This window comes from Papaver somniferum, chromosome 9, assembly GCF_003573695.1.
Source record: "Papaver somniferum cultivar HN1 chromosome 9, ASM357369v1, whole genome shotgun sequence".
Classification (NCBI taxonomy): Eukaryota; Viridiplantae; Streptophyta; class Magnoliopsida; order Ranunculales; family Papaveraceae; genus Papaver; species Papaver somniferum.
This window is the reverse complement of record NC_039366.1, coordinates 22,925,435-22,952,315: the sequence shown is the minus strand read 5'-3', so window position 1 is coordinate 22,952,315 and position 26,881 is coordinate 22,925,435. Positions and strand designations below refer to the sequence as shown.

The window sequence follows — 26,881 nt, the reverse complement described above, 5'->3', positions numbered from 1 at the left end:
TGTGGTCCGGTTTGACATTTGGTTCCTTCTACAAAGTTGTAGATCTTCTTAAGACTTATCTAATTGACTGTAGAACCAACCCAATTGAATTACTAAACCTTTATATGTGCTAAGATAGAATAATAAGATGCAAAACATAAATGGGCTTAGAACCATTAGATAGTTCACTTAACCTATAACCAGAGAATTGTATGAGATTATGTTATGAGTCTTTTGGCTAATTCTTAGAGTACTTGTGTGATTAACAGTTAGTCTATATTAACAAAAAACGATTCCAAGGATGAACCAGTGGATTGTGGATTTCAAGGTAGGCGTAACTTGACATCAAATCAGGTGGGAGCTCTGTAACCTTCTTGTAATTATTAAGCATTCCTTCTATTGCGAGCATGATGAGTCTTTATTACTTTTGGCATGTTTGTGTTTTTTACTATCTATGTAATTTCTTATATGTGCCTTGATGTGCGTGTAATATGCGTTATATGATTTCCCCGCAAGGAGTGTCTGTGATTGGCCACGGCTCTTTGCTAAGTTAAGTATGGCGGCTTCTTCCCCGTTTTAATATTATTTAGTAGGGTGGCTTCTTCCCCGTTTCAATATATTAGTAGGGAGGCTTCTTCCCCGTTTCGATAGTATATAAATAATATATAGTAGGACGGCTTCTTTCCCGTTATAATAGTACCTAGTAGGGAGGCTTCTTCCCCGTTTCGTTATTATATATACTATTTTATTTTGGGGAAATCACTCGTGTGCATATTATACTTGTTTGTCTAATTTTCTGGTCTTGATGGTAATATTCTGAATCATGGTTTGTATGGGCACTCTGTGTGGACGATGTTATTATTATTGATTAGGTTTGCTCTCGCGTCGTCTTCTCCAATGAGTTTGGCGAGGTTAGAGTGAGACTTTCTTCATGATGCATAAACAGCTGAATGATTAATTTCTTCTTGTTTCTTTCGATTTATATTCTTTTAGAACTTTGAAGGATATTAGTGATTACTTGAAAGTTATTTGTTTCCATTGGGCACCCCTTTGGGATGATGTGCTCACTCGTTCCCACTTCAGTTTTCAGTAATCAGAAGAAAATGTGTGCTCGAAGATAACCGTTTTGTGGCTTAAAGCTTTTATCGTATTAGAGATGTTGCGTAGCTTTTGTATATATATATATATTTTGTTAATCTGTAAAACAACACATTATTATATTCATATCACTCGAGAGATCTTCATTTATATAATACTAGAGTGTATGGGTTTGGCTTTGGGATTAGCTCATGTAATTATGATTATTAGAATCGGTAATCTTGGTTTGATGTTTCATTTGGCAATTAGGTTATAATCCTATTAGCTAAGCAGGTTTAGTATTTGGGGAGTCACAGGTATATATCACAGTTCATCAAGGCTCAACTCTTTCTATTATTGTGTCCCAGCAGACACCTTATGCTCAATCCATGAGTCTCACATCATACCACATTCTTTCATCATGCTCGACTCATCAAGGATAAGACTCATCGTCTAAGTAAGTCAACAACTGACTAATTAAATACACATTTGCCTTGCAGACTCCACATTCATGAGACATCAATCACGTCACATGGGGAATCACTAGGGTTTTGGTCTGGCGGCCTACAGAACGTGTGTACACCCACGATGAGAAATGTGTGTAAGTCGTGTAAGTGGTTGGGGAAGTTAGCAAAGTAATGGATGGACAATCAACCAAGTATCCGCATGACATGTAACTGGTTTAACCACGATTTCCCACTTTCCCACTCTTTCACTCCAATAACCGTCACACTTACTGGGATCAATGTGTCTACTATTCTTACAATATAAATGAGTTTCTGAATCCACGATTGAACAACAAAAATCTATCAAAACTTACCTCATTCGAAACCAGCAGTTCACAAACTTGCAGAAATCATCAACACATTCACAATCCTTGATCATCATTGATTTCACACACTTCTCAGCTTCCCTCCTACAAATCGACCCTCATTCCTCTTTGTGACCGAATTGACTCTGGAACGACCATTTTCTTGGTTTAGGACGGAGTCCTACGGATTGATCTCTCGAAATCAAAGCACTCCCGTGCAGTGTATCTGTTTGAAAAGGGTTTAATTAGGCAATTTTCTAGGTCGAGGAGTCTCCGCCCGCACGCTCGAGTCTCCACTTTCCTAAAAAAGTAGCAAATCGTTTTCACCCATCAACAGGTGGTATTTAGCTAGATGATCATCCGCTTGTAGTTAACTTTTATATTCTAATAAATATGTCCTCTTGCTTGATGTCTACATAAGTTCCACCTCTAACTTTGGAAAAAAAAAGTCAATTAACTGGCGATGACTATGATCTGTTTGTTCTTGAAGGTTTGGATGCAAAATTTCCTTGAACAAATTTACTCGCACAACACAATATTATCATAGCAAGAAATGAAAAGAGTTCTCTAAATATAACTTTCTTTAGGTAATAAAAATTACAAAGACTAAATAATATTTCTTAAACAAAATATCTATTTGTAGATACACGATATATATATTGTCGAAATAGGGAGAGATTACCGTTGTTGTCTTGCCATGTTAAATGACGTCACATCTAATGATATTAACGATTGAGATGTTGTTAGATATTTTTTGATCTAGCAGTGCGAGTTCAGATTTTTTTCAATGAAATCATATGCTGAAATGATCAGCTATAACCATGCCTGTTACACAATGGTGCATGACGGTCCTATTTCAACTGGTTTGAAATCCCGGGTTATGATTAACCATGATTTATATGGGCTGATACCATATTACTAGGGGCTGATACCATTTTATATAGGACAAAAGAAATCTTAAACGATCCTTACCGCTGGATCGGCTAAATGGTGTTAGCCCCAATAATGTTGGTATCAACCCATATAAATCATGAGATTAACGGGTGGGTTAGCAGGAGTTACCACCTTATATCGTAAATTTTTATTGGGAACATTATTTAAATACCCCTCAAAATCCGTCCCTTAAAATATACCCTTATTCAACTTTTGAAAATACCCTACGTTCTGAAAAGTGGAAGCAACTAGCACAAGTTGTTTTCAGAAGTGGACGCAACTATCACAAGTTGCTTCCATAAATAGACGCGACTTTATACAAGTTGCTTCCAGAAAGTGGAAGCAACTTTCTCAAATTGATTCCAAAAAAATTATTTTTTACCTCTCGGGATATTTGTGCAAGGTCATCAAAAATGGAGGATATTTATAACATTCCCACATTTTTATTATATATTTGGGACCACCAGATCTATTAATTTATACGGATTGAGAGTTTGTAAATGCCATTAATCATAAAAAGAAAGCAAGAACATACCTCAAAGAAACCAGGGGATAATTTTAGGGCATTTTAGCGTTACCCTGGCTCCGGCGTGCTGCGGTTAGTATAGGGGATAATTTTAGTTCTTTTACGCTAAAATGCCATTACCCAATTATATCTGACTTAGACCTTAGTATAGGCCGATGAAAGCTACTACTAAAATTAAATAACTACGAAAAATACCTAGTATGTATTAATGTATATATATCAAAGCCTTTCTAAGGAAAAGAAATAAAAACCCTAAAAAAGCAGAGCGCTTTAACTTATACTATCTTTGAGCCAGATCACCCCACGAAAGAAGAAGACAGCTCCGGTTCGATTATGGAGAATTTTCATATCGATATCTTAGAAAACATACTATTCCGCTTACCTTTTACGGCAACCTTACAGGCTTCGCAAGTATGCAAGACTTGGAAAACTCTTCTTTCCAATAGGTGTTGTAACGAGGTGGGTTATCTGGTTTCATACCATCTCTCCATAGACTGTGGCGTGCAACTTTATTACGGAGAACAATATGATGATATTCACGATGATGTTGATCATCGTACTAAGATGATGAACTATTATTATGGCAGACTTAATCGAATATTCAGATGGGATAATCTCGTTGTTGGATCAGTCAATGGTTTGGTTTGTCTCCGCAAACGTGATAAACATTACGAAATTCAATATATAATTTGCAATCCTTTAACAGGAGAATATGTCTTTGTTCCACAATTTGATTACGCTAGCCATAGACCTTGGTCGAGGAAGGCATTGGTATCGGATGGGTTCGGCTATTGTCAGTCAACAAACGAGTACAAGGTTGTTAGGATTTACTACAACAAATCACGGGAGGGGAATATCCTAGTTTATACAATTGGTAATCATTAGTGGAGAAACGTAGGAATTATGGATCACAATTTATGTTCCTCCCGCGGTGTCTATGCTAATGGAGTTCTTCATTGGTTAAATTCTGAGATACAAGAACATAAAGTTTTTGGCTTCGATCTGAAACATAAGAAGTTTCAAAGGCTACCAATGCTGCCTTGTGTTCTAGTGGTCCATAGGAAGCTCAAGTTGCTGGGAGGAAATTTGTGTTTTGTTGGTAAAAACCATTGTGCTTGCATAGAAGTATGCGCATATAAGAGAAATAATAATAACATGGAAGAACATAATCAGACATATGGTTACTATGACCATTATTCATGGAATTGGATCAAGGAGTTTTGTATAGATTCAGGGAATGGTAGTTGTTTTGAGCCCTTTGCAGTTACAAGGAGAAATCAAGTTCTATTATGGCACAAAGGTAATAATCTTTATAGCTATGACCCTAAAGCTTCTTCAGCTGTAAACGAACAGTGGGACAATATTACGGATAACGGTATGTGCCTCTTATACATCGAGGCTATTCCTCACACAAACAGCTTTGTTTCGCTCAAAGATCTCGGAGAAAGTGGTGCTAAATGCTGCAAGGACGCAACAAACCAGTATACTAAACAGGTTAAAAGGAAAAGGTATTCTATGACGTCTGTTAATTTTGAGTGAATGGTTAGGTGATTTGCTTGTCATGTTTTGAATTGCAGTGGTTCAGTTGTTGTGGCGATTGTTAACTTAGTAGTCCTCGAGTTATACTGGAGATAATATTTAATCCAAGTATACTGTTTCTAAAGTCAGTATTCATTGTTGAAAATGAGATTTCAAGTCATCTTCCATTTTTTTAAGTAAAAAACCTATGTTGATTTTTTAGGCCGACTTTGTTCAACTTGGTTCATGAATAGAACCTCAGAAATTCCAGCATACGCTTGGCAAAGCTCTTCAAAAAGCTCCAGATATTCTTCCTGGCCTTCAACATTATGATTCCCCCATCATATTATGTACACTTTTCCATATCAGTTACATGAATTTTACGAACTAAGAATGTTTACATAACAAAACAGCTTGACATCAGCTTGCTAAAATGTATCGAAACTAATAACCAAATAATGAAGAAGGCACGGTAAACGTCTTGATAAAAAAGTTCAAAAGCTACTGTGTTTGCTTTAATCCAAAAGAAAAAAAATTTCTATAAGTTCTAGCATCACAGGTAAGAATGGTAAAAGAAACTTGTATTGATACTTGAAGAAGCTCTTGGAAGTGCTTTTAGCTTTTTGCTGAACTCCGACACTCTTCTTCTCTGGTCAGCTAAGCAGTGAATAAATCGAAAATATAGTCTCACATCCTCCAAAGCTATGGCATTCTTCAATAAAAACCCCAGAAGCTTGAGTTGATTATCATATCCTTGGACTGCTCCTATCTCAATAAACTTCAGGTGAGACAACATGCATGGCTGTGGCAATACTGGTTCCCAGACGCCATTAAAATTTTCGCACTACACAAATGACATATGGCAAAAGATGATGAAAAATGGGAATTAGAAGTTTGCGGCTTTATACAAGATTACTGTATCTAATGATGCGTGCTCTAAAGCAAGGCGGACAATAACAAATATTACAAATTCAGTTACCTCCTTTGATGTAATATAAATGGATTCAATATTGGGAGAGATCTTGAGTAAGTGTGAAATGACATCCAAGCATCCTCTTGTCAGCCACAATTCCACTTCAGTTACAGAACTGAAGTGGAGGATTGTCCAATAAACTGGGAGATCCTGACAGAACCTTGTCAAAAAAATAGAAGACTTAATTAGAACAGTATAACAAATCTTATTTTTCCGCATGTATGCAGGTTCTTACCGTGAAGTTGCATCTCCCATAAGAGTCAGGTAGTGATGTAACGGGTTGTAAATCTAGATCATAGCGGATAGAACTATTAATCTCATCCATGTAAAGTCCAATTATCTAAGTTACATTTTGACAAATTCAAAGATTAAAATAGCCAACAATTTAGTCAAGAATTTCCTCAATAAGAACCAAGCAAGTGCTGACTAGCTCCCAACTGTGACTCATAGTTACTTATCTGACCCATTGGCAAGTGATCAACAAGCTAGAATTTACAACCCAACCAAAAAGGAATTGAGAGCATTTATAAAAGCCATGAACCATAAAAAGAAGGCAAGAACATACCTCAAAGAAACCAGGGGATAATTTTAGTTCTTTTACGCCATGAAGTGCCCTAAGAAATTTCAGCAGATGCTCAGCAAAAACAACTCTAAGCTCTTCAGAAAGCTCTAGATAAGCTTCTGGAAATTCAACATTATGATCCCCATCAAAGTGTGCTTCAACATACATTTCAATATCAGCAGCGACGAGAGAAGGAAGTTCCTCTAGACAGTAGTTATTTCTCATGTGATCTTGGCAAACAAACGATGTGAGATTCGGAGTATTTATGGTAAGCTTGCCCGTTGAATAACCCCTATCTTTTATTTCCAAGTGCTTCAGGGTAGAAGAGTTAATTGTGATGTACTGATCGCTGGTTCCACTTCCATGAGTTGTACGAGCTATAAGTGTTTCCAGAACTGGACAGCTTGAGATGATCTTGCTAAATGATGTATCAAAACTTATGACCAAATTAAGAATTAAACATTTGAGCCGAGGTAAACCCATTGAATTAGGAAGCTTGATCTTCACATACCTGTCGTCTCTTGATGTTAGCTCCAATTTCATCAATGATTTACAATTCAAGAGACAATCAGGCAGGAGAAATATCAAGCTCATACCGATCTTTATAGATAATTCTTGAATATTACGTCTTACAACGGCAGAAATCCATTTAACAAGGTTTTTTATTAATATATCACATTATATGCGATCTTCGTCAGCCAGAAAAACAAGATGAAACCTTTGAATATCAGAGGTCTCACGAGTAAGAAGTACCCAGTCCACAAACTCTATAAACTTCGTGCTTTCTTCCGCTGGTCCGGTGAACACATCATAATCGAAGTTCATAGTACATAGAGAAGACCACATATACCTCCATCTTTTAGACAAAACACAGGTTTTCACAACGAATTTCATGTCAAGAAACGAGAAAATATGATGAATAAGAGAATCAGGCAAACTGCTGATTCTGTCAACATGATTAGAAGCCGGTAAATTTCTATTTTCCATCCAAAATAAACTGAATAGCACTTTCAACTTGTGATCAAATCCGATACCGTAACGCAATTCCTTCAGCTAAAGGGAAAATAAATGTAAGTAAAACTACATATGGCAAATAAATCTACAACAAAAGTCCAGGTAATTAATCATAAACATATATGAAATAGACAAAAATGATACCACATTAGACTACATTTAGAAATATTGGTTTAGCAACAAGACACAGTAGATGCACAAATTGTTTAATGTGTATGACATCCCACTCTAAAACCGAATCAGTTTGATCATTTGTTAGTCAAATGCCATGTTATACATACAAGCTCATCACCACTTAACTTCCTACAAATTTCATCTAATGCTAACAATCAAGGATTATACCAATTACTGGTTGTCAGGTAGAGCTGGCAACCGGGCGGGCCGGGGCTGGCCCGTTACGGGTTCTACGGGTTCGGGTTAATACGGGTCGAAACCCGCGGGTGGAAATTCTTCGCGGGTTAGCATTTCTTCAACCCGTACCCGTAACGGGCTGAACTTGCGGGCTCACGGGTTAGCCCGCCCGTATGTCAGATCTGAATTGTCCGACAGAGTATTCACTGTTTTCTGGGCAAGACTGCTGCAACCTAACATAACATTCACATAACTCATTTCATATTTAGATTCATTTCAAATTTTCAATCAACAACAGATTCACTAGTGACACTATCAAAATTTAAAAATCTAGTGAAACAAAATGATAAAATTGAAAATCTTAACAAGTAACAACTGTTTAATAGTAATACCATTATACCAGTTACACAGTCAGTCAGTCACAGTTACAATTACACAGTTCAACAAAGAAAAATACCCTTTGAGAATCGATACCGTAGTAACTAGTAATACCATTTTACCATACCATAGATCCTGCACAAAATATATATTGTGGTTAAACCAAAAACTGATAACTGTCCAAAAAAACATCTCCAATCTCTTTTCTATACAAAATTTGGAGACACTGTGATAACTGTCTGTCCAAAAAACAATTTGTCCAAAAAACATTCTCATTTTCCATGTCTATCTTTGAGTTGCTCCAACTAATCATTATTATGAATCTGTAATTCCAAGCAAAAATAAATCAAACAAAAGAAAAGAAACAAGTCAGAATTTGCATATTTACCCCGCGAACTAGGAGAAACAAGAAAAAAAAACATCCCCTTTGCGAACCATTGACCTTGTCCATGTGATTTATTTGGGTACACAACTTACAACTACACATATATATAATCTTAAGTACACTTCCAATAAATTAGAGTATGTAATTTGTGAAACAGACCCATTAGATGTTATTGAACTGGGTTCCCCTACTAGCTCTTGCTGGAGTATTGGTAAGACTAGACTCTTAACAATCAACCAACAAAAGTATCACCGAACAGAGTTCTAAACAATCAAACAACAAGAGTACTCCGATAGATGAATAAAGAAAACTATCTCAAAAGTGAACTAAGAAGTGAGATGATTTAGCCAAGTACAGATAATTTGTACAAAATACAAGTCATTAAGCATAACCTAACTAGTAGTCACTACCCATATCCTTAGATTCTCAATCAGGTGAATTCTCCCTGAAACTTTGTCAGCTTCTCCTTAAGCTAATCAAACATAGACACATAAAGCCAAAACCCAATTTCCCTGCGGGATCCTAGAAACCCCCTGGACCCAATTATCAAAATTCCCATATGGGTTTTACTTCCATTTCAATCAAACAATGCTCTTCTGTAGTGTATAATTGAAGCTATTCAAATAAGTATCCTTCTAGAATCAGGGAAAAAATAATGATCAATCAAATCCAACACACACAATTCATAGAAAATCATTAAAAAAAAAGTTCAACAACAGTACTTAATCAGTATTCAATATTTCAATAAGATCCATCTATGATTCTATAGAATCTATACTAACACAAACCCTCACACATTCAAAAATCGAAATCACTGAGAACTAGAATCATATACTGATATACATATAGTCAAAAACTCAAAATCAGATTAATAAGACCACAAAGGTAGACTGACTGCAAATAGTTAGATTAATAAGACCACAAAATCAGAAAAGTTTTTATATTAACAATCCAAAAAGAAAATAGACTGCAAATTAAAGTAATAATACCTTTTGACTTTTGATAATTGAGATTCTTTTGTTATCCACAAATAAAAAGAACAAATTCCGCTTGTAGGCTAACATGAACTGAATCCGATTGATTTATGTTTAATCTCAAGAGTCACGGACTCACGAATCACGATTGATTTAGGTTGCTAAGAAGAAGAAGATGAGAACATTGAGAAGTGACAGAGTTCTTCAGACTCTGAGAATTAGAGATTCACAGTTCTTCAAAGTTCACTTCTCAGAGAATTAGAGAAACGAACGAAAGGGAATTATCTAGGTTTTTCTTTTTCTTATACCACGCGTAAAGAAGTTAGAACACGTATAGAGTATAGAAGTTGGGGAGACAGACACGTATAGGACTCATGGGAGGGGCGACGCCACGTGTCTTCACAAGTTACCCAGGGAGGGTTGACGGTCTGAACCCGCGGTTTTGGCGGGACGGGCCGGGTTAACCCGTTTGTGCACAGGCCTGTAATTTACCAACCGTAACCCGGCTTGTTTAGAAACCAGCCGAGCCGGGTTAGGGTTTTTACGGGCCGGGCCGGGTGAACCCGCGGGTTTTGGGCTTGTTTGCCAGCTCTATTGTCAGGAGACCCAAGATATGAGTCAGAAATCAGTTCACAACATTTATCTCCAAATGTTAATCTCCGCCTAAATTGTGGCCATTAACAAATTTTGAAGCATGTGTTGGGACTACAGCTTTTACAATTTGAGTTATGTATGATTAAGGATTTGGCACAGAGGAGTATCATCCCTAGCAGGTTCTATGAAATCAGATAATGGAGATGCTGAAACCCCATCAAGTACAGAAAAATGGCGGTTATTTGTTAGGGTACCGACCCTAAACTCGTCACAAGTCCATGGGTAGAACTCAACTCGAAAACTGGTTGACTAGATGAGGGAACTCATTGACTTATAAACTATAAATTAAGTCTCATCTAACCAATGTGGGACTAGGATCCCAACATCCCACCACGCTTCCAGACCCAACGTCCTCGTTGGCCCACTCTATCGACACTGACCCGAAGGTATCCCTTTCTCTTATGGAGGCTTCACTCCCCTATCAGTATTCAATGCGGGTGACAACTACGCCCATACATAGGTGCCCCAACACTTTAATCTATCCTATAAGTCACCCCTTCCGTGGAGCGGACATGGGTCGTGGTGGTTGGCTCTGATACCAATTGTTAGGGTACCGACCCTAAACTCGTCACAAGCCCATGGGTAGAACTCAACTCGAAAATCGGTTGACTAGATGAGGGAACCCATTGACTTATAAACTATCAATTAAGTCTCATCTAACCAATGTGGGACTAGGATCCCAACATTATTCCAATAAGGTGCAATAAAACAGGAAAGTAAAAAATAAACCCTAACCTATCTCTAGTAGAAAAACAAGCTAAAATTGACACTTAGGGTTTTCTGAGATTTAATGTAAATCGTAAATAGATACAGATTTTACCTGCTGATAATGGCATTGGCAACTCAAGAGAGTCTTTAATGGCTGAGGCTCTCTCTCTCTGCGTCTGTTCACTGTGAAAATAGTCAAATAGATAAAAGAATCGCCAGGAAATTCTTTTGTAAAGATCTTTTCTATCCTAGTAAGTAAAAAAATATTGGTGGAACGGTTGTGATATCAAGGTTCAACCAGTCCATGACTCCATGATGGCCCGGTTTCAAATGGTCTGGGAAAATATGGGCGAAATTGACACCATGTTCCGCTACGGCAACTCTCCGCCAAAAAGAAGATTTTCTCCAACTCTTTCAAATTTGACTAAAAAGAGCCGTCGGCAGTCGTTTGCAACTTTATACGATGATTTGGAAAAAAAAAAATGAAATTCATATGAATCGCTCGTATAAGTAATTTGGAATAATAGATCGGTCAGCGAGTTATAATCCCAAAGGAGTCACTATCCATCCACAAAAAACCCGCCAAAACAAAAGTAACACAAAAACTCCAAAAAATAAAATTTTGATGAAACCAAAATTTGGTTTCATCAGAAAATTTGATGAAACCTCATAGAATTTGACGAAACCAATTTTTGGTTTCATCATAAAATTTGATGAAACCAATTTTGAAATTTGTGGTTTTTGTATCAATTTTTTAAAATTTTGGGGGTTTTTGTATAATTTAGTTTAAGATGGAGTTTTAATGAATCCCAACATTTGAGTGGGGTTTCTGTACCACAAGTTTGGTCACCTTGGGTTTTTATGACTAGTTTTGATAAAAGATAGCTAAAATTTTATCTTGATATTTGTTGATTCTGCCTTTAAGAAAGAAGACTCATCCATGGGCTATGCCCTGTGCAGTCAATTTTGAACATGGAGATGAAAGGGTTCCTACTGTTTTAGCTACGTAACTTTTTTATTAAATTTTGAGAGAGTACCAAATATACCACCAATTTATTATCTAGTATGAGTATGAAATCATGCAATACTTTTGACTATTAAAAGATACAAAACTTTTCATGCGAAAAAGTAAAGCACTCACACACATATGAATTTTGTTAATAAGGAAAACTGCAATGTGCAGAAAAACCTTGGGACTTAGTCCGGTATTGAAAACCACCCTGTATTAAGCCGCTACAAACACTAGAAAACTATTATATTTCAGACTGGAATGTAGTTGAGACCGAATCGACCCCTCGAGCAACTCAACTTCATTCTTACTCCTCCTACGTCTCTTGGATTCTGCAAGACTTTAGACACTTGATAACATATAGCCTGTTGATTTCCTTCAAAATATACATAATCAAGACAATAGAAATATGTTTGCTTTTGTGGGATCTTCAAGGTAAAGAAGATATCAAACAAACCCCAACAATTATGATAGCTTACTCTCTTCGTAAGGTTATCGAGATGCATGCGTAAACTGTTTTACCTCACAAGATCAATCAAACTAATATGATATATACTTGTGGAATTACAGAGTCTGAGATGAAAAGTACTTTGTAATTTTGAGAGAGTACCAAGTATACCACCAACTTATTATCTAATATGAGTATGAACTCATGCAATACATTTGAAAATTAAAGGGTTACAGAACTTTTAATGCGGAAAAGTAAAACACTCACACACATATGAATTTTGTTAATAAGGAAAACTGCAATGTGAAGAAAAATCTCGGGACTTAGTCCAGTTTTGAAAATAGCCTTGTATTAAGCCGCTACAAACACTAGACAACTATCAGACTGGAATATAGTTGAGACCGAATCGACCCCTCGAGCAATTCAACTTCATTCTTACTCCTACGTCTCTTGGATTCCGCAAGATTTTAGACACTTGATAAGAGATAGCCTGTTGATTTCCTTCAAAAAGATACATAATCAAGACAATAGAAATCTATTTGCTTTTTGTGGGATCTTAAAGGTAAAGAAGATATCAAACAAACCTCAACAATTATGATAACTTACTCTCTTCATAAGGTTATCGAGATGCATGTGTAAATGGTTCTAACTCACAATATCAATCAAACTGATATGATATATACTTGTGGAATTACAGAGTCTGAGATGAAAAGTAATTTGTAATTTTTATCAATCTTATTCCCGATTCGGTAATTCTTGAATGAACGTATGGTGGAAGAGAAAAACCTTTAGCATAGACAAGAATTACGATGATCAAGATAATATTCCGGATACCAAGAACTATCAGGCAAAAGATAGTCTGACTGGGCATCACGAATCCCTTAGTGAAAACTTTAAAAGTCGTAACTTAATACAATTTCATGAATAAACCAGGTTTTTAGAGGACGACTCTAGCCGAGACTAGGACATATAAGTGCTATGATTGGGACTCCAACGACAACTAGGACATACAGGTGACACGATTGAGATTCTAGTTTGCAGAGAGTCATCAACTTATAATGATGAACAAGGTTACGTAGCTTACAATCAAAATGAGTTCGTGAACTTGTTTCCACGTTTACAAATTACTTTGATACCAAGGAAGCTCAACTTCACAATATAGATTGATTATGCAATCATGTGCGAAGTTTTCCTCGAATTACAAAGAAGAATGTTGCATGTTTTCCAAAATAAGCTTTGTGAACCAAGTTGTTATCCCAAAAATAATGGTTATGTCTTTCATCATGAAGCATTTGTGGAGTTCAATAACTTGAAAGACTAAAACAGTTTATGAACAGTCCAAAACAATTTGTGAATAATTAGTTGTCTCGGAATTCAGAAACTTTTTGTATCCATAAGTTCGCGAACTGTGTAAATCAATTCGTGTACTAAAGATACAAAAAGTGCCTAGAAACATATCAAATTAAACACGTACCGACCAAATCAATAGTGTACTTGAGGATTCAAAAGTATCCAAAATATTTCAAAATCAATCAAATCGTGAACTGACCAAATCAGTTCGTGAATGCGAGTTAATTATGGAATAATTCATCAAATTTTATTAGTTATACGTTACAAATCTATGTATTACCAAATCATCTTTGAACATAAAAACTAACTTGACGACTCCGTATGAACTTAAATATGCAATTACAATATGCCATACAATAAATTTCTCTCAACCTACTATGCCACAAGTTCTTTATTATTTCAATTTATGATTCGAGTTTTATCAAGAGCTAGCTTGGACTCGAGATTTATTATTGGAAATATTCATCACAATATTAAATTTGTACGACATTATCTCAGTAGATAGAATGGTAGATGATATAAGTAAATAGGATAGTCGGTTTTCACATACCTTTGTTGATGAAGTTCTCATAGATGTCTCTGTTATTCTTTAGTCTTAGATATTCAAGGTCGATTAGTGAATTTTGATGCTCAACTACCATGCTCTATTGCTAGTCCGAGACAGACCTTAATAGACAATAAAAAAAGATATAATTTTGATCAAATAAATTTGGTAACAAGCTTGACATACCAAAACTTGTGACTTTGACCTAGCAATGCTCTAACAATTTGCTATAAAGTTTTCTTTATATCTCTTTTTCAAAGTTTTTATGGTACGAGGATACTACGGTATAATAAGAAAAATTGCAACGAATGGAGTATGAACAAATTAATGATAGTTAACTTGAATGTATATGTGGTCTTATCGGAATAATGGGGTTATTATGCATTTTGATTGTTTACTTTGTTTCTAGAATTTTTTCACTCCTTTCTCAAATGTATTGTTATCTCATCTTTACATTAGTTTTTCTCTACATTGACCACAACTATGTTTTTAGATATTTTTTGTGATTGTATTTATTAAGTAATGAACAAGAATTACCATAGATTAATGCTACTGAATTAGGTAACGAGCAAGCACAAACCTATGCCAGAAAATGTGAGTATGTCAAATCCGGCGTCTTTGGATCGATAATCTTGATACAAGGTCAATAGATTTTTTAGTAGAAAATGGCCCATTTAAAGATCATATGAAAATGGTCATAAAGACAAGTTGTACACATTTTTCTTCAACATATTATACACGACATCAACCTAACGGTAAGGAAGAAAACATATAGTCGTTATATTATTCAAAGGAGTAAGACAAAGTTTTTTGCTTTTTGTGTAAGATGTACGAAAAGGGCCAAATGAGCGATAAATTGGTAAATAAAGGTACTTCAGATTGGAAATTAACACATGAGTAAAAAGTTTGCAAAAATTAAATATGAAAGGACAAGCTTCACATGTTAGATTGGGGTGAAATGTGTATAATAACGGAAAAGATTGAAAAAATTGATAAACACGCTCAAGCTCGACTTAATAGTAAGAAATAACGTTGGAAAGAAGTGTTACAGAGAATAATTGGTGTCGTATAGCATTTCATGGAACGAAGGAAAAAAAATTATCAATACAATAATGACAATTTCTAAGGCTAATTGAAATGATTGCAGAGTGGGATAAAGTCGTGAAAGAACCCCTTTGGAAAATTAATAGTAATGAAATTATGCATTATCATATTGGTCACAATAACCAAAATGAATTGATAAGTTTATTATCTTTGAAAGTTATGGGAAAGATCATTCAAAAAGTTAAAGAAGCAAAATATTTTCAACTATCACTTAATTGTACACCGGATACAAGTCACCAAGAACAAATGACCTTGATTTAATGAAATGTGAAATTTTCCACTAACAAGGTAAGAATATAATAGTTTTTGTAGAATTTTCACAAGTGATTAAAACTATTGGACTAAGAATTTTTGAAGAGTTACAAAGAATTGGATCTTGATATCAATGATGTACGAGATCAATGATAATGTAATGGGGTTAATAAGGATGTCATCAAGGTGCTCAAAAAAGTTTTTAGACATAAATTTTAAGGCCTTATATACTCCTTGTGGTTTCATGGTCTTAATACGAAACTTTTTGATACGACAAAATATTGTATTACGTCGACCTTTTTTCAGTGTACTAAATAACATGTATAATTATTTCAGGTTCCACAAAACGACGACTAATATTGAAAGAGAATACAAATGGTTTAACGTTTAAGTTTCTGTCTGACACGAGGTGGGAAAGTAAAGTTGAAAGTGTTAAAGCAGTTAGATTTCAAATTGCTGAAATACAAGAAGTACTACTCGAAATAGTTGAAACTGATGCCAAAGATTCCGACAAAGGTTTAGCAAAAAACAAAAAAAAAATTCTTCGGCTCAGATAGGTGGAATTTCAAGTGTAGAATTTTTATTGAGCTTGGTTATTTGATACGACGTTTTGGACGTTGTTAACACAGTTAGCATGACATTGCAGCTATGAAATAAAGAGAAGAGCTTATTGATAAATGTTTACACATGAAGTGAGATTATCATTTTATTTTGGAGAAGTCATTGAGAATATATATTTTTATGAAAGGTGTTGGAGCCCAGCTTGTTGCTAGGCTGCCAACTAAAAGCTTTGTTTAATTTATTGCTTATATGTTTAAGTACTAATTTAAAAAAAATAATAAATTAGTTTTTCCGTTTACTCTAGAGTATGATGACAATAAAGTTAAATTTTAGTATGCTTCTTAACTTAAAAAAATATCTTGAATATTACGTTTTGAAATATTCTACAATTCCATGTCCTTTTTTTATTTTTATTACATATGCTTTTGTAGTATTTTTCGGGGAATTAGATTAAATTTTTTTATATCCATGATTAAATCTATAAAAAATACTAAGAATATATTACTCAAGAAACATGGACGCGAGACTCTCCATATATATATATAGATACATAAATATAAAATGGGAAGAAATTAAAAGTAATAATCATCCTCAGATAATTCACGAAATCATACAAAAATCAGAAAGACAAGAAGAAAGGAGATGTCACGAACAATATTAAAAAACATTATCTAAGTCCTTCAAAGAATTATAAACAAACCGCGAAACATCTGTGATAATGGGAAAGCTTTTGAATGTTTGGATTTGAATGTCCAAGACTTGCACGAGAAATATGTAGGAATTTCCCTTGGATTTAAATGTTTGAGGCTCACGATTCAATAACATCATTATACGTCTGTAAGTTAGAAGAATTGCACAAGTCTTCGAAACCCAATTCACTCTACTTACACAAAGTTACAATTAACGTTTAATATTACACCTAACAACCCTCAAACAATATAAGAGCAAAGTTCACATTTGTATTAAGTTATTGAAATTTACTAGTAATGCAAAATTTTATCAGGGACAAGGTAACTTCTTTTTTTTTTGCACATTTGTTAAACTTGAAGAAGCTTTGGGGGTGGCACTAAGGCCACATTAAGGGAAAAGAAAGACATAATTAGACAATAAGAAATAGTATATCTTCGTGCAAAATTAAAAAACAAAACTGCAAAAAAAAAATGAGACTATTAGTAATATCACAAAATAAAAAAAACTTGTGCAACCACATGCTGATAGAGTCCTAACCAATCACAAACAATCTGGTAATCTAGGATTAGCATTAGATTTAGTCTTTGTTTAATATTGTGACACTTGAAGAAGCTCTTGGGTAATTTAATAACTTCTTGTTGGAAGTATTCATTAGGTTGTCATTCGAGTCTACTTTAGAAGTAAAAACGACAAGTTTTTCTAGAATTACAACCTTTCTTAGAAAATATTCCAAAAGCATGAGTTCACTAATGCATCCTTTGATACCTCTGACCTCAACCAACTTGAGGTCTTGAAGCACGGTTGTGAAGGATATTCTTGCATACAAATCCTCGACTACATCTAATAAACCAGACTATACGAAAACAATAAACAAAGAGTACAGTTAGAATATGTACCATCATAAGATCACACAGATGAACAAAAATAAAATCAAAAGTGTTTAACATAATGGAAAAAACGACAGATGGTTAATGAGAAAGTTAATGGACTCCTTGAATTGATGGTGAACATATGCAATTTTGGCTGCTTCGTGATTTGCATATCGGAGTTACATGTGTAAATAAATATTTTAAAGAGATAATATTGTGAGTTTCATCACCGTTGTGTTACTAATCATATCTTCATTTTTATTGAGTGGTAGACTTCTGTTTATTTCTATCAAATCTCATCTTAGGGTTTAAAAAAAACATATTTATGCAATCTTTTCACCCAATTCTTATGATTGTAAACTCTAATATAAAGGCAATGCTACATTCATTTGACATTGAGTATTATGGTTCTCAAATTTTTACTTAATTTAAAACTATAAACATAATACAATTTATTGTTGGAAATAATCCAAAGACCATTGTTCAAATATGTTTGATTTTTGAATAATTTTCGATCAGTCGAAGAAGTCTGTTATCTTTTTGAATTGTGTTGAAACTGGTCTTATAAGTTAGCAGCAGCGAACTAAGTATTTGTTAAATTTTTAGGGTTTGCTAAGATTGTTAGATAGGATTGTGTTTGCGTAGCGTATATAAAGGATCGACCCTTAATAAAATTTATAAATACAATGTTTTTCTTTATGTGTCTCTATCTTTATCTAGTTTCTCTATGTGCTACGATGGACTTCACATCGTAACTACCTGATAATAGAAAATTATTAATTATTAAATGGGTAAATCTTTCACGTTCAATCTTTTCTGACTAGAACCTAGCCAAAATTTTTCGTTGCCAACTTTCTCTGTAACAAATTTGAATTTGTTTGAACTAATTCCCTTCGAGAATTTTTATAATGTTGTTTTGAATTTATTTTGAGAAATCAATTTAGGAGTAGAGTTGGTAGCATGGTTCTTCATGAGTTCTAGGTTTTCAAAAGGTTTATTTTTTAAGCAATTTCGATTTTGATTTGATTCCTCCAACCCCATCTTTTTTTTGTTTTATAAAACACAATTTAGTTTGGTCTATCCTGGTTTGTGTACCTTGTAATTAGAGCGAGAACCAGAGAGACATAATTTAGTTTTTTTTTCTTAACCATAAAACACTCATTAAAGAAAAATATAACCAGGTTCCAAGGAGGTAAATTAAGTCGTAACTAACTTATTCTAAATAAAACTAAATACGAAAATAACCATGGTTTAAACCATGGAAAAATGAAATGTACGAGGAGTTATACTGTGGTCAAAATTTATTCCAAGAGAAAGTTTATCATGTGAGAAAAAAATATCCCATGATCCCAAATTATATTTGGGTCGAAATCCACTTCGTAATTAGATATTGGCCTAAAAGTTCTACATTATAACCTACATTCTATCTTGGTCTAAAGATTTTTTTGTAATTCAAAATTTATACAGTGACCAAAATATTTCTTGCAAACCAAACCGAAATTGTAATTAAGATTTAATCAACCACTCTAATTCAAAATTTTCTAACTTAATATTTTCTTCAGAGACTCAAAATGATCAATGTGCCATAAATAAGACAATGATAGAGAACTGAAATTGAGCGAAAGAGTTTCTACAATTCCCAAGAACTTGACTAAAGTATGGACTCCAAAGTGGCCCAAAATTTACTTCATGATTCAACATCGTCCTACATAACTATTTACAAGTGTTACCCAAAACTTGTCACCTTATAATAATCCAAACTCCATCGTATACCTAACATTTGCTTATTTATCTAAAATAGACTTTATGACTTAAACATTTTTCACGTGGTTGTTTTTAATGAAAAAAAAATCGTGTCATAACATAAAAATTCACCGTTGTAGTCTCTGTGGTCCGAAGACCTCGAACATGTGAATATTACCCAAAATCAAAAAAATAAAAAGAAAGAAAAACTAACGTTTAGTTTATGGCTCCAACAATGATACTAGGTTACTGGAGAGCGTACCAAATACCATATATAACAAAATATTTTTCAGTTTTTCGTATAAGGTACCAATTCGAGTAAATTGGCCTTTGGAATCCCTTATTATCTACTCCCTCCGTCTCTAAAACATAGGCACGCAGGGAGTACGTTAAAACATAGCCCGTCCTGATAACTTAGCGACTAATAAGGCACGAAATCTAAGGCACGTTCGCATAGAGGATTTTAACACCCTAAAAACTCGTTTCGGGTCCTCCTTCCTTGTAGTCTGTAGACATTTTCTGGGATTTATTTTCTGTAGAGGAAGAAAAGAAAAACACCGAAAAGGGCTTCCATGATTAGCATTCTTGCTCAGGTCTCAATACAATCCCCACTCTCCCTATATCTGTATCCGAATGTTGATGATATTTATATATTTACTGTTTCTTTGATTGATTGATTCATATACACAGGAGCGTCTACTAGGCGCAGCATTGGGAAGTATTTTTACCGGAGTCGTTGTTTTCCAGCAGCGAAAGAGCATTTATCGTTCGATTTCAGAGATTCAACCGCAAACCCATTCTCAACCACTGGTAAGAATCTAGATATTATACGGAACTTCAATTCACATGATGATGATTTCTTTAGCTGAAATCCTAGTTTTTTTTCATTGTGATTTCATTTCTTAGCATGCCCAAATGAATCGTTTGATTATACTCACTCTTGGGAAGTTTGTAAGTCCATAATTGATCTTTGTCATGGTTGGGATTTTTTTGTTTCTTGATAGACAAGTAGATTTATCATAAATGTATATCATCTAGTTGGTAATTGTGAGGAAGGGGGGAATCTATGGTTACTCATTGGTGGTTTGATAGCATTATGGAGAGTGCAGTGGAGGAGTTGGTTGATTTGTTTGGATAATATAGGCTCATTTGTTGTACTGGAAGCATAGTGTAGCACATTCTTTCTGTTAATTTAACTGATTTTTAAGCTTTTGTATGGTGTAAGTATGTTATTTGGTGTTGCTCGAAAGAAGAATAGAGTTTAGGGTTGTACTAGTTTGAAAAAATTGTGTAATTGATGGAGCTATATCTGCTGTCCGAGATAGGGATCAGCAGATTTCCTTGAAGGAATGAACTGTGTTATGATCAATGCATCATCTGATGCGCGTAGTGTACTGCCAATATTATAGGTTGATGCTTTTGAATGAAAGGGGTTTTATTGAGCCATTCATGTCATGTTTAGACTTTTCAGTTGGTGGTCTTGGTAACGATCTATGATCAGTGGAGACATTTACCTGCACACCAGGATATGATTCATTTTCCATGTTACTTGAATTTTTCATAATTAGATTTAATTGCAATACATCCACGTTTTTTTATATCATGCTTGAAATGCTGCCTTATTTTCATGTCACACCTCTTGATTAGATTTGTCTACTTGTGGCATTGTATAACGAATTTAAAGACACTTCTTTTCTACCCTACGCTGGATACACCTGAAGATGAATTAACTGCTGATTCTTTTAGATCCCCCCACGCGGCCATGCCCCACTCAAATTATGTGTATATGTGTACACGGGAGGTGCTTTGGGCATCAATAGTGGTGATGTTTCCATTGGGGCAGTGCCTTTTGGGTTTAGAGAAAACTTTTTGAGCTTATTGTTTAATAATAAATAAGAGTGGTGCGTTGGGTACATGTAAGCTCATGATGGTGTGCGGCATGTGCCATAACGTTTTATGGTGAGGAATAGTTTATTCATCTGTCAGCAATATGCTCAAGGGTAGGAAGTCTTCCTGATGGGATGTTAAATGTAGACAGTATGGAACACGAAGCTTGTTTTTTACCTTCTTGTGCTTAGAAAACATATATTCCCTTCCAAGTGGATCAGCCAGTTCTGTTTGTTTTAAAACTGCATACAGGTGTAAGTCAAACTGCGTAGAAGTTGGATGCCTTTTTTTAGATTCAGAGTACTGCTAGTCTCCTTATCCCTTAGTTTTTCCTGTCATCATATGTTTTCTTACTTTAGTTAAATGTCCCAAAGGTGAAAATTCAATTAATGGTTGACAGATTTTCAAGAGTCCTGTGTGCTTGATACAACATTTTGATCTAGTATTAAACTCATTGCATGGTAGTGATTGCTTAAAACTTCTTATAGCATAGGTGACATAATCTATATTTGGAGGGAATGCACGGAAAGAATTTAGATTGTGAGAATTAGACGTATTATGTTGAACTGGTAAGAAAACAGCGATTTCAGAGATTCACCCACAAACCCATTCTCAACCGCTGGTAACAAAATTAGATATTGTGCTGAACTTCAATTCAAATGATGGCGATTTCTTTAGCTGAAACCCTAGTTTTCAATTTTCATTTCATTTCTCAGCATAACTTAATTGTTTGCTTGTACTCAGTTTAGGGGAGTTTGTAAGTCTGTAATTGATGTTTGCCATGGTTGTGAATTTTCTTTCTTGATACACGAGTAAATTTATCATTCATGGGTAGCCAATAAGTAATTGTGAGGGAGAGGGGAATCTATTGTTAAGCATTGTAGCGCAATGAAGAGTGTGCTGGTAGAGTGGATTGATTTGTTTGGATAATATAGGCTAATTTGGTGTACCGGAAGCATAGTGTAGGCTGTGTAGCGCATTCTGTCTGTTAATTCAAATAATAGTTAAACTTCTGTATCTTAATGTGTCTAATTAAGTGTGTTTTTTGGTGTTGCACGAAAGAATAATATGTTTTAGGGTTATACTAGTTTGAGAAAATTGTGTAATTAGTGGAGCTATATCTTCTGTCAGATATAGAGATCGCCAGACTTTTTGGAAGCGTTGTGCTGCATTAATGATCAATGCATCACTTGCTGTGCATAGTTTAATGCCGATGTTTTATGATGATGATTTTGAGTGGAAGGGGTTTTATTGAGCCATCCCTGTAATGTTTTCAGTTGGTAGTCATTGACAACTAGATTACATTCCTTTGGTCATTCTATGATACATGGAAATGTTTACCTGCACACTAGGAATTGATTCATTTTTCCATGTCACTTGAATTTCTGATAATTATCTCCACCTCTTTTTCGTTATGCTTGAAATGCTACCTTATCCTCATGTCACACCTGTAAAAGACTCTTCTTTTGCAGTAGGCTAGATGCACCTGAAGATGAATTAGCCGCTAATTCTTTTAGAAGCCCCCTCCCGTATTATGTACACAGGTGTGCAGGGAGGTGTTTTGGGCATCAATCATACTGATGTTTCCTTTAGGGCAGTGACTTTTGAGTACTCGTAAAGAATTTTTTGAGCTTATTGTTTAATAAAATTAACAGTGCTGTGTTAGAGTACATGTAAGCCCATGTAAGGTGCACCATAACGCTTTGTGGTGAGAAATGGTTTATTTATCTATCATCAATATGCCTAATGGTAGGAAGTCTTCTCGACCGGATGTTTAAGGTAGACAGTATGGAACATGAAGCTTGTTTTCTATCTCCTTGTGCTTGGAAAACATGAATTCACTTTCAAGTGGGTCAGCCGGTTTTTAATGTTTTACACCTGTAAATCCATTCTGTGAACCAAACCATGTAGAAGTTGCCTTTTTCAAGATTTAGAATGCTGCTAGTCTCCTTATACCTTAGTTTGTCCTCTCCTCATATGTTTTCTTACTTTAGTTAAATATCCAAAAAGGTTACTAAGTGCATGGTTGACGGATTTTCAAGAGTACTATGTACTTGATACTACTTTTATCATGAGCATAAAACATTTAAACCCATTGCATGGTAATGATCGCTTTAAACTTCTTATTGAACTTGTTGCATGCTAATAATCGCGTTAAACTTCTTATAGGTGACAGAACCTATATTTGGAAGGAATGCACGGAAAGAGGTTGCACATGTCTGGAACAAAGCAGTGGATTCGACACTGGGCCCTGTGATTGCATCGCTTAGCTCCCGCGGCTGGTAACAGCTCTCATTGGTTTCAGCATTCAAGGGCTGTTTCTCTGCCACCATGGCACCACACTAATATACTCTTTGTTTGTATTTTGTCATGCATCTTGTTCTTGACCCTGCTTTAATCAGGCCTACCTTTTTTTCTTCTCTCCTTAATGGATTGGTAGAATGACCATCTGTTATTCGAATAATGATTATTAATACATATCGGCTTTACCGTTCTACTAGAAATTATGTACCTTTTCTTGTTCTTGTTGGCTATTCTTACAATATTAATTTTTTTTCTTTGGAGAATCCTTTAGGACTGTAGGAGTCTTAAACATGATAAGTCGATTTTTAGAGAGTCATTCACAGGCCCTATGTTAATATAAGCCCATGTGCAGATTAGGCACTGTGTAGTGTGTACTATGTTGTGTTCGGTCATAACTCATAACCTTCAAACGGTTGGTCTGTTTTTGTTACATTTCTTTCTGATGGGCCGCAAACAGCTTACTGGCATCATGATTTCTTAGAAATCTTTGCTAATTGTGGTGTTTTGAGATTTCAGCTGAAAATTTTGTTTAGAAATGGTAAGCATCATCATCTACTATTTCCCACACAAACATCAACTGTTACACTTGTTATCTTCACAATTTACATTCTACTTGAGACCCATCTAATCTAAAAAAATGGTATCTTCTACAAGGGAAGTCTAATAAGACTTGGGTCATGCAACTGAGACAGATGCCTTGCCACTTTCATTACAGGCAGCGGCACGTTCAGCTCGTTCACAGAGCCACTCTACAATATAGTCAAAAACCAAATCCACATTCTCTTGTGATTCACCAACCAATAGATGCCACATACCAGGGTAAATTTTAATTGTCTTATCCTTGCTGGCAGCCTTCTTGTACAATTCCTCTGCACAAGCAGGATCAGAAACAGCATCATCTCCACCGTGAACAATCAACAATGGCACTTCAACCTCACCAAACCTGCTCTGGACCTCTCTACAAACCCTTAGCAACTCCAATGCTGTAGCTGCTCGCAGAGCAGCCTGAGTACGCTGCGGGCTGGCTGTTGCTAATCTTCTCTTCCATTCCTCCTTGAACGACACGTTGGGGATCTCCCTGCGAGCTGGAACAACCGACATAGTTGGAGCCACCCATGCTACCGCAGACAATAAACGTTCCAAAGTCCATGTTGGTTAAAATTTAGGACTGATTCCACACATAGCACCATTAAGAACAATTCCATCCCACGGTCTACCTCGTCGAAGATGAATCAACAGCGCGATCGCTCCACCAAGGGATTCGCCGTAAAGAAAAGAAGGGAGCGACTGACAATGTTCTTCTCTAAAGGAATCAAAAAATTCAATACAATCATCAACAACTGGGTTAATATCAGGTATGTGGCATTGAAGACTTTCAGAGAATCCATGACCTTGGTGATCAATAGCACACGTAGCGAAACCAGATTTAGCGAAATGAATAGCCTTGAGTTGAATAAACCAGTTGGACTCTCCTGTAAAGCCATGAATGACTGACGTTACTCCCTTAATCTTGGTTGGTGGAAGTGGAGTCCATGATTGTGTGAAGAGTTTCAAACCTCTTGAGTTTATAATGTAGGAAGAAGAATGAGTTACTGAGTGACGAGAATAGAATTTGGTTGGAGAAAGAGATCCGAATAGGCTCTGAACATTTGCTTCTGCAATTGGATGCACCATTTTTTCCTTCTTCTCTTGTTATGAATTCCTGCAGGCAACGAGAGGACCTGGTTTGATATAGTTGGTGCAGTGTCCCCAGCCGGAGGAGGAATGCTGCAAAATCTAACCCAGTATTTGTCTTCTTTGCAAAATCTCAAAATGGAGGGAAAAGTTGCTGAAAATGAAGGAAGATCTAAAATGAGGAGGAAATGATGATTCTGACCTCAAAAACAGACTAGATACGAAAATTTTCTTTTTGTCAGCTAAACCTCTAATGGAAGCGAAATTATTGGAGGGGAGGGGAAAATGATGATCCTGACCTATAAATAGGTCTACATACAAATTCCTACTTCCTCGCAGTACCTTGCCTTCAATGATATTAAAGGGAGAAAATGGTGAAGGGGGCGCGATGATTCTGACCTCAAAAAAGTCCACATTCAGAAGTCTTAAGGCAAGTTCTAAGATGGGATGGGGCACGTGCTGAATCCGCCAACCTCGAAAAAGTCAAGTGTTAGCACCGGCGTCAATGGATTTCATGCGGACTTGGAGAATCTGTTGACTTAGAGACGCCTGTTTGATTTTTCAAACAAATGGAATATGTAAGCCCTGTGAATTCTCTTATTTTCTTCTTCCCGAATCCCAACCCTGAACCCAAGATTTTCAGAGCGGAACGTTGCCGATCGAGAAATGGTGAGCCGGTAGAGACTTTGTATGTTGATTGATGGGAATCTTTTCTATTTCTTATTTCGAGCTAGTTTTAACCATTTTTTTGGGAAAATAATCGTTTGGTCTTTTTTAGGTGGGTCCATGTCAGTTTAGTTCTTTGGTCAAACGTTTTTATTGTTTGGTTCATAATAATTTAAAAATATTAAATGGACAAAAGTACCCTTCCGGGTTAATTTCTATTAAGGTTAATTTCTACTTATTTTTTATATATAGCAGTTCATTCGTCAAAATGAACTCCTGTTAATTTCTACTTATTTTTCTAGAAATCACCTAAAAACCAGAGTTCATTCCAGAAATGAACTCCATATAAAAACCTAAGAAAACCAGAGTTCATTCCAGAAATGAACTCCATAAAAAAACCTAACAAAACAAAGTTCATTCCAGAAATGAACTCCATATAAAACATAAAAAAATCAGAGTTCATTCCAGAAATGAACTCCATATAAAAACCTAAGAAAACCGAGTTCATTCCAGAAATGAACTCCATATAAAACATAAAAATAACCAGAGTTCATTACATAAATGAACTCCATATAAAAAACCAAAGTTCATTCCCAGAAATGAACTCCATATAATCACCTAGTTCATTCCAGAAATGAACTCCGTATAATCACCTAAAAAAACAGAGTTCATTCCAGAAATGAACTCCATATAAAAACCTAAAAAAACAGAGTTCATTCTTTACATGAACACACACAAAAAAAATCCACAAAAATCAGAGTTCATTCGTAGAAATGAACTGCAGTAGCATCATCTTCATCATCTTCGTGGTCTTCAAACAGCAGCAGCAACAGATCCATGAAATCGTCGTCATCGTTTTTTTCTTCTTCATCATCAACAACAACATCAAATTCAAGATCTTTAACACGAGCAACAAACATCAAAAAATCAAGATTTA

General features: G+C 35.4%; 3 protein-coding genes across 3 annotated transcripts; all 3 read right to left on the bottom strand.

Annotated features, from left to right (window-relative positions):
• Positions 1-5,050: 5,050 nt before the first annotated feature.
• Positions 5,051-6,922, bottom strand: LOC113311573 (F-box protein At3g62430-like). Its single transcript, XM_026560400.1, has 5 exons — positions 6,383-6,922; positions 6,053-6,157; positions 5,824-5,967; positions 5,436-5,688; positions 5,051-5,163 (listed from the first exon to the last, which is right to left on the bottom strand). Exons 1-5 carry the CDS (start codon positions 6,920-6,922, stop codon positions 5,051-5,053), a joined length of 1,155 nt encoding a protein of 384 aa, XP_026416185.1.
• A 17,240-nt stretch (positions 6,923-24,162) lies between these two features.
• On the bottom strand, positions 24,163-25,907 carry LOC113313739 (caffeoylshikimate esterase-like). The gene has a single exon (XM_026562535.1). The coding sequence runs from the start codon at positions 25,276-25,278 to the stop codon at positions 24,760-24,762; it is 519 nt and encodes a 172-aa protein (XP_026418320.1). The 5' UTR covers positions 25,279-25,907; the 3' UTR covers positions 24,163-24,759.
• Positions 24,280-24,705, bottom strand: LOC113311572 (caffeoylshikimate esterase-like). Its single transcript, XM_026560399.1, has one exon. It carries the CDS (start codon positions 24,703-24,705, stop codon positions 24,280-24,282), a length of 426 nt encoding a protein of 141 aa, XP_026416184.1.
• Positions 25,908-26,881: the final 974 nt, after the last annotated feature.

Bases quoted from the DNA above. Each gene is read 5' to 3' on its own strand.
- LOC113311573 (XM_026560400.1), bottom strand. From the start codon at position 6,922: ATGAAATTGGAGCTAACATCAAGAGACGACAGGTATGTGAAGATCAAG. The intron at 6,158-6,382 runs GTATGTTCTTGC...AATGTAACTTAG, and splicing joins TATCCCCTGGTTTCTTTGAG to ATAATTGGACTTTACATGGA. The intron at 5,164-5,435 runs GTATCAATACAA...ATAATGTTGAAG, and splicing joins ACTTCCAAGAGCTTCTTCAA to GCCAGGAAGAATATCTGGAG.
- LOC113311572 (XM_026560399.1), bottom strand. From the start codon at position 24,705: ATGTCGGTTGTTCCAGCTCGCAGGGAGATCCCCAACGTGTCGTTCAAG.
- LOC113313739 (XM_026562535.1), bottom strand. From the start codon at position 25,278: ATGGTGCATCCAATTGCAGAAGCAAATGTTCAGAGCCTATTCGGATCT.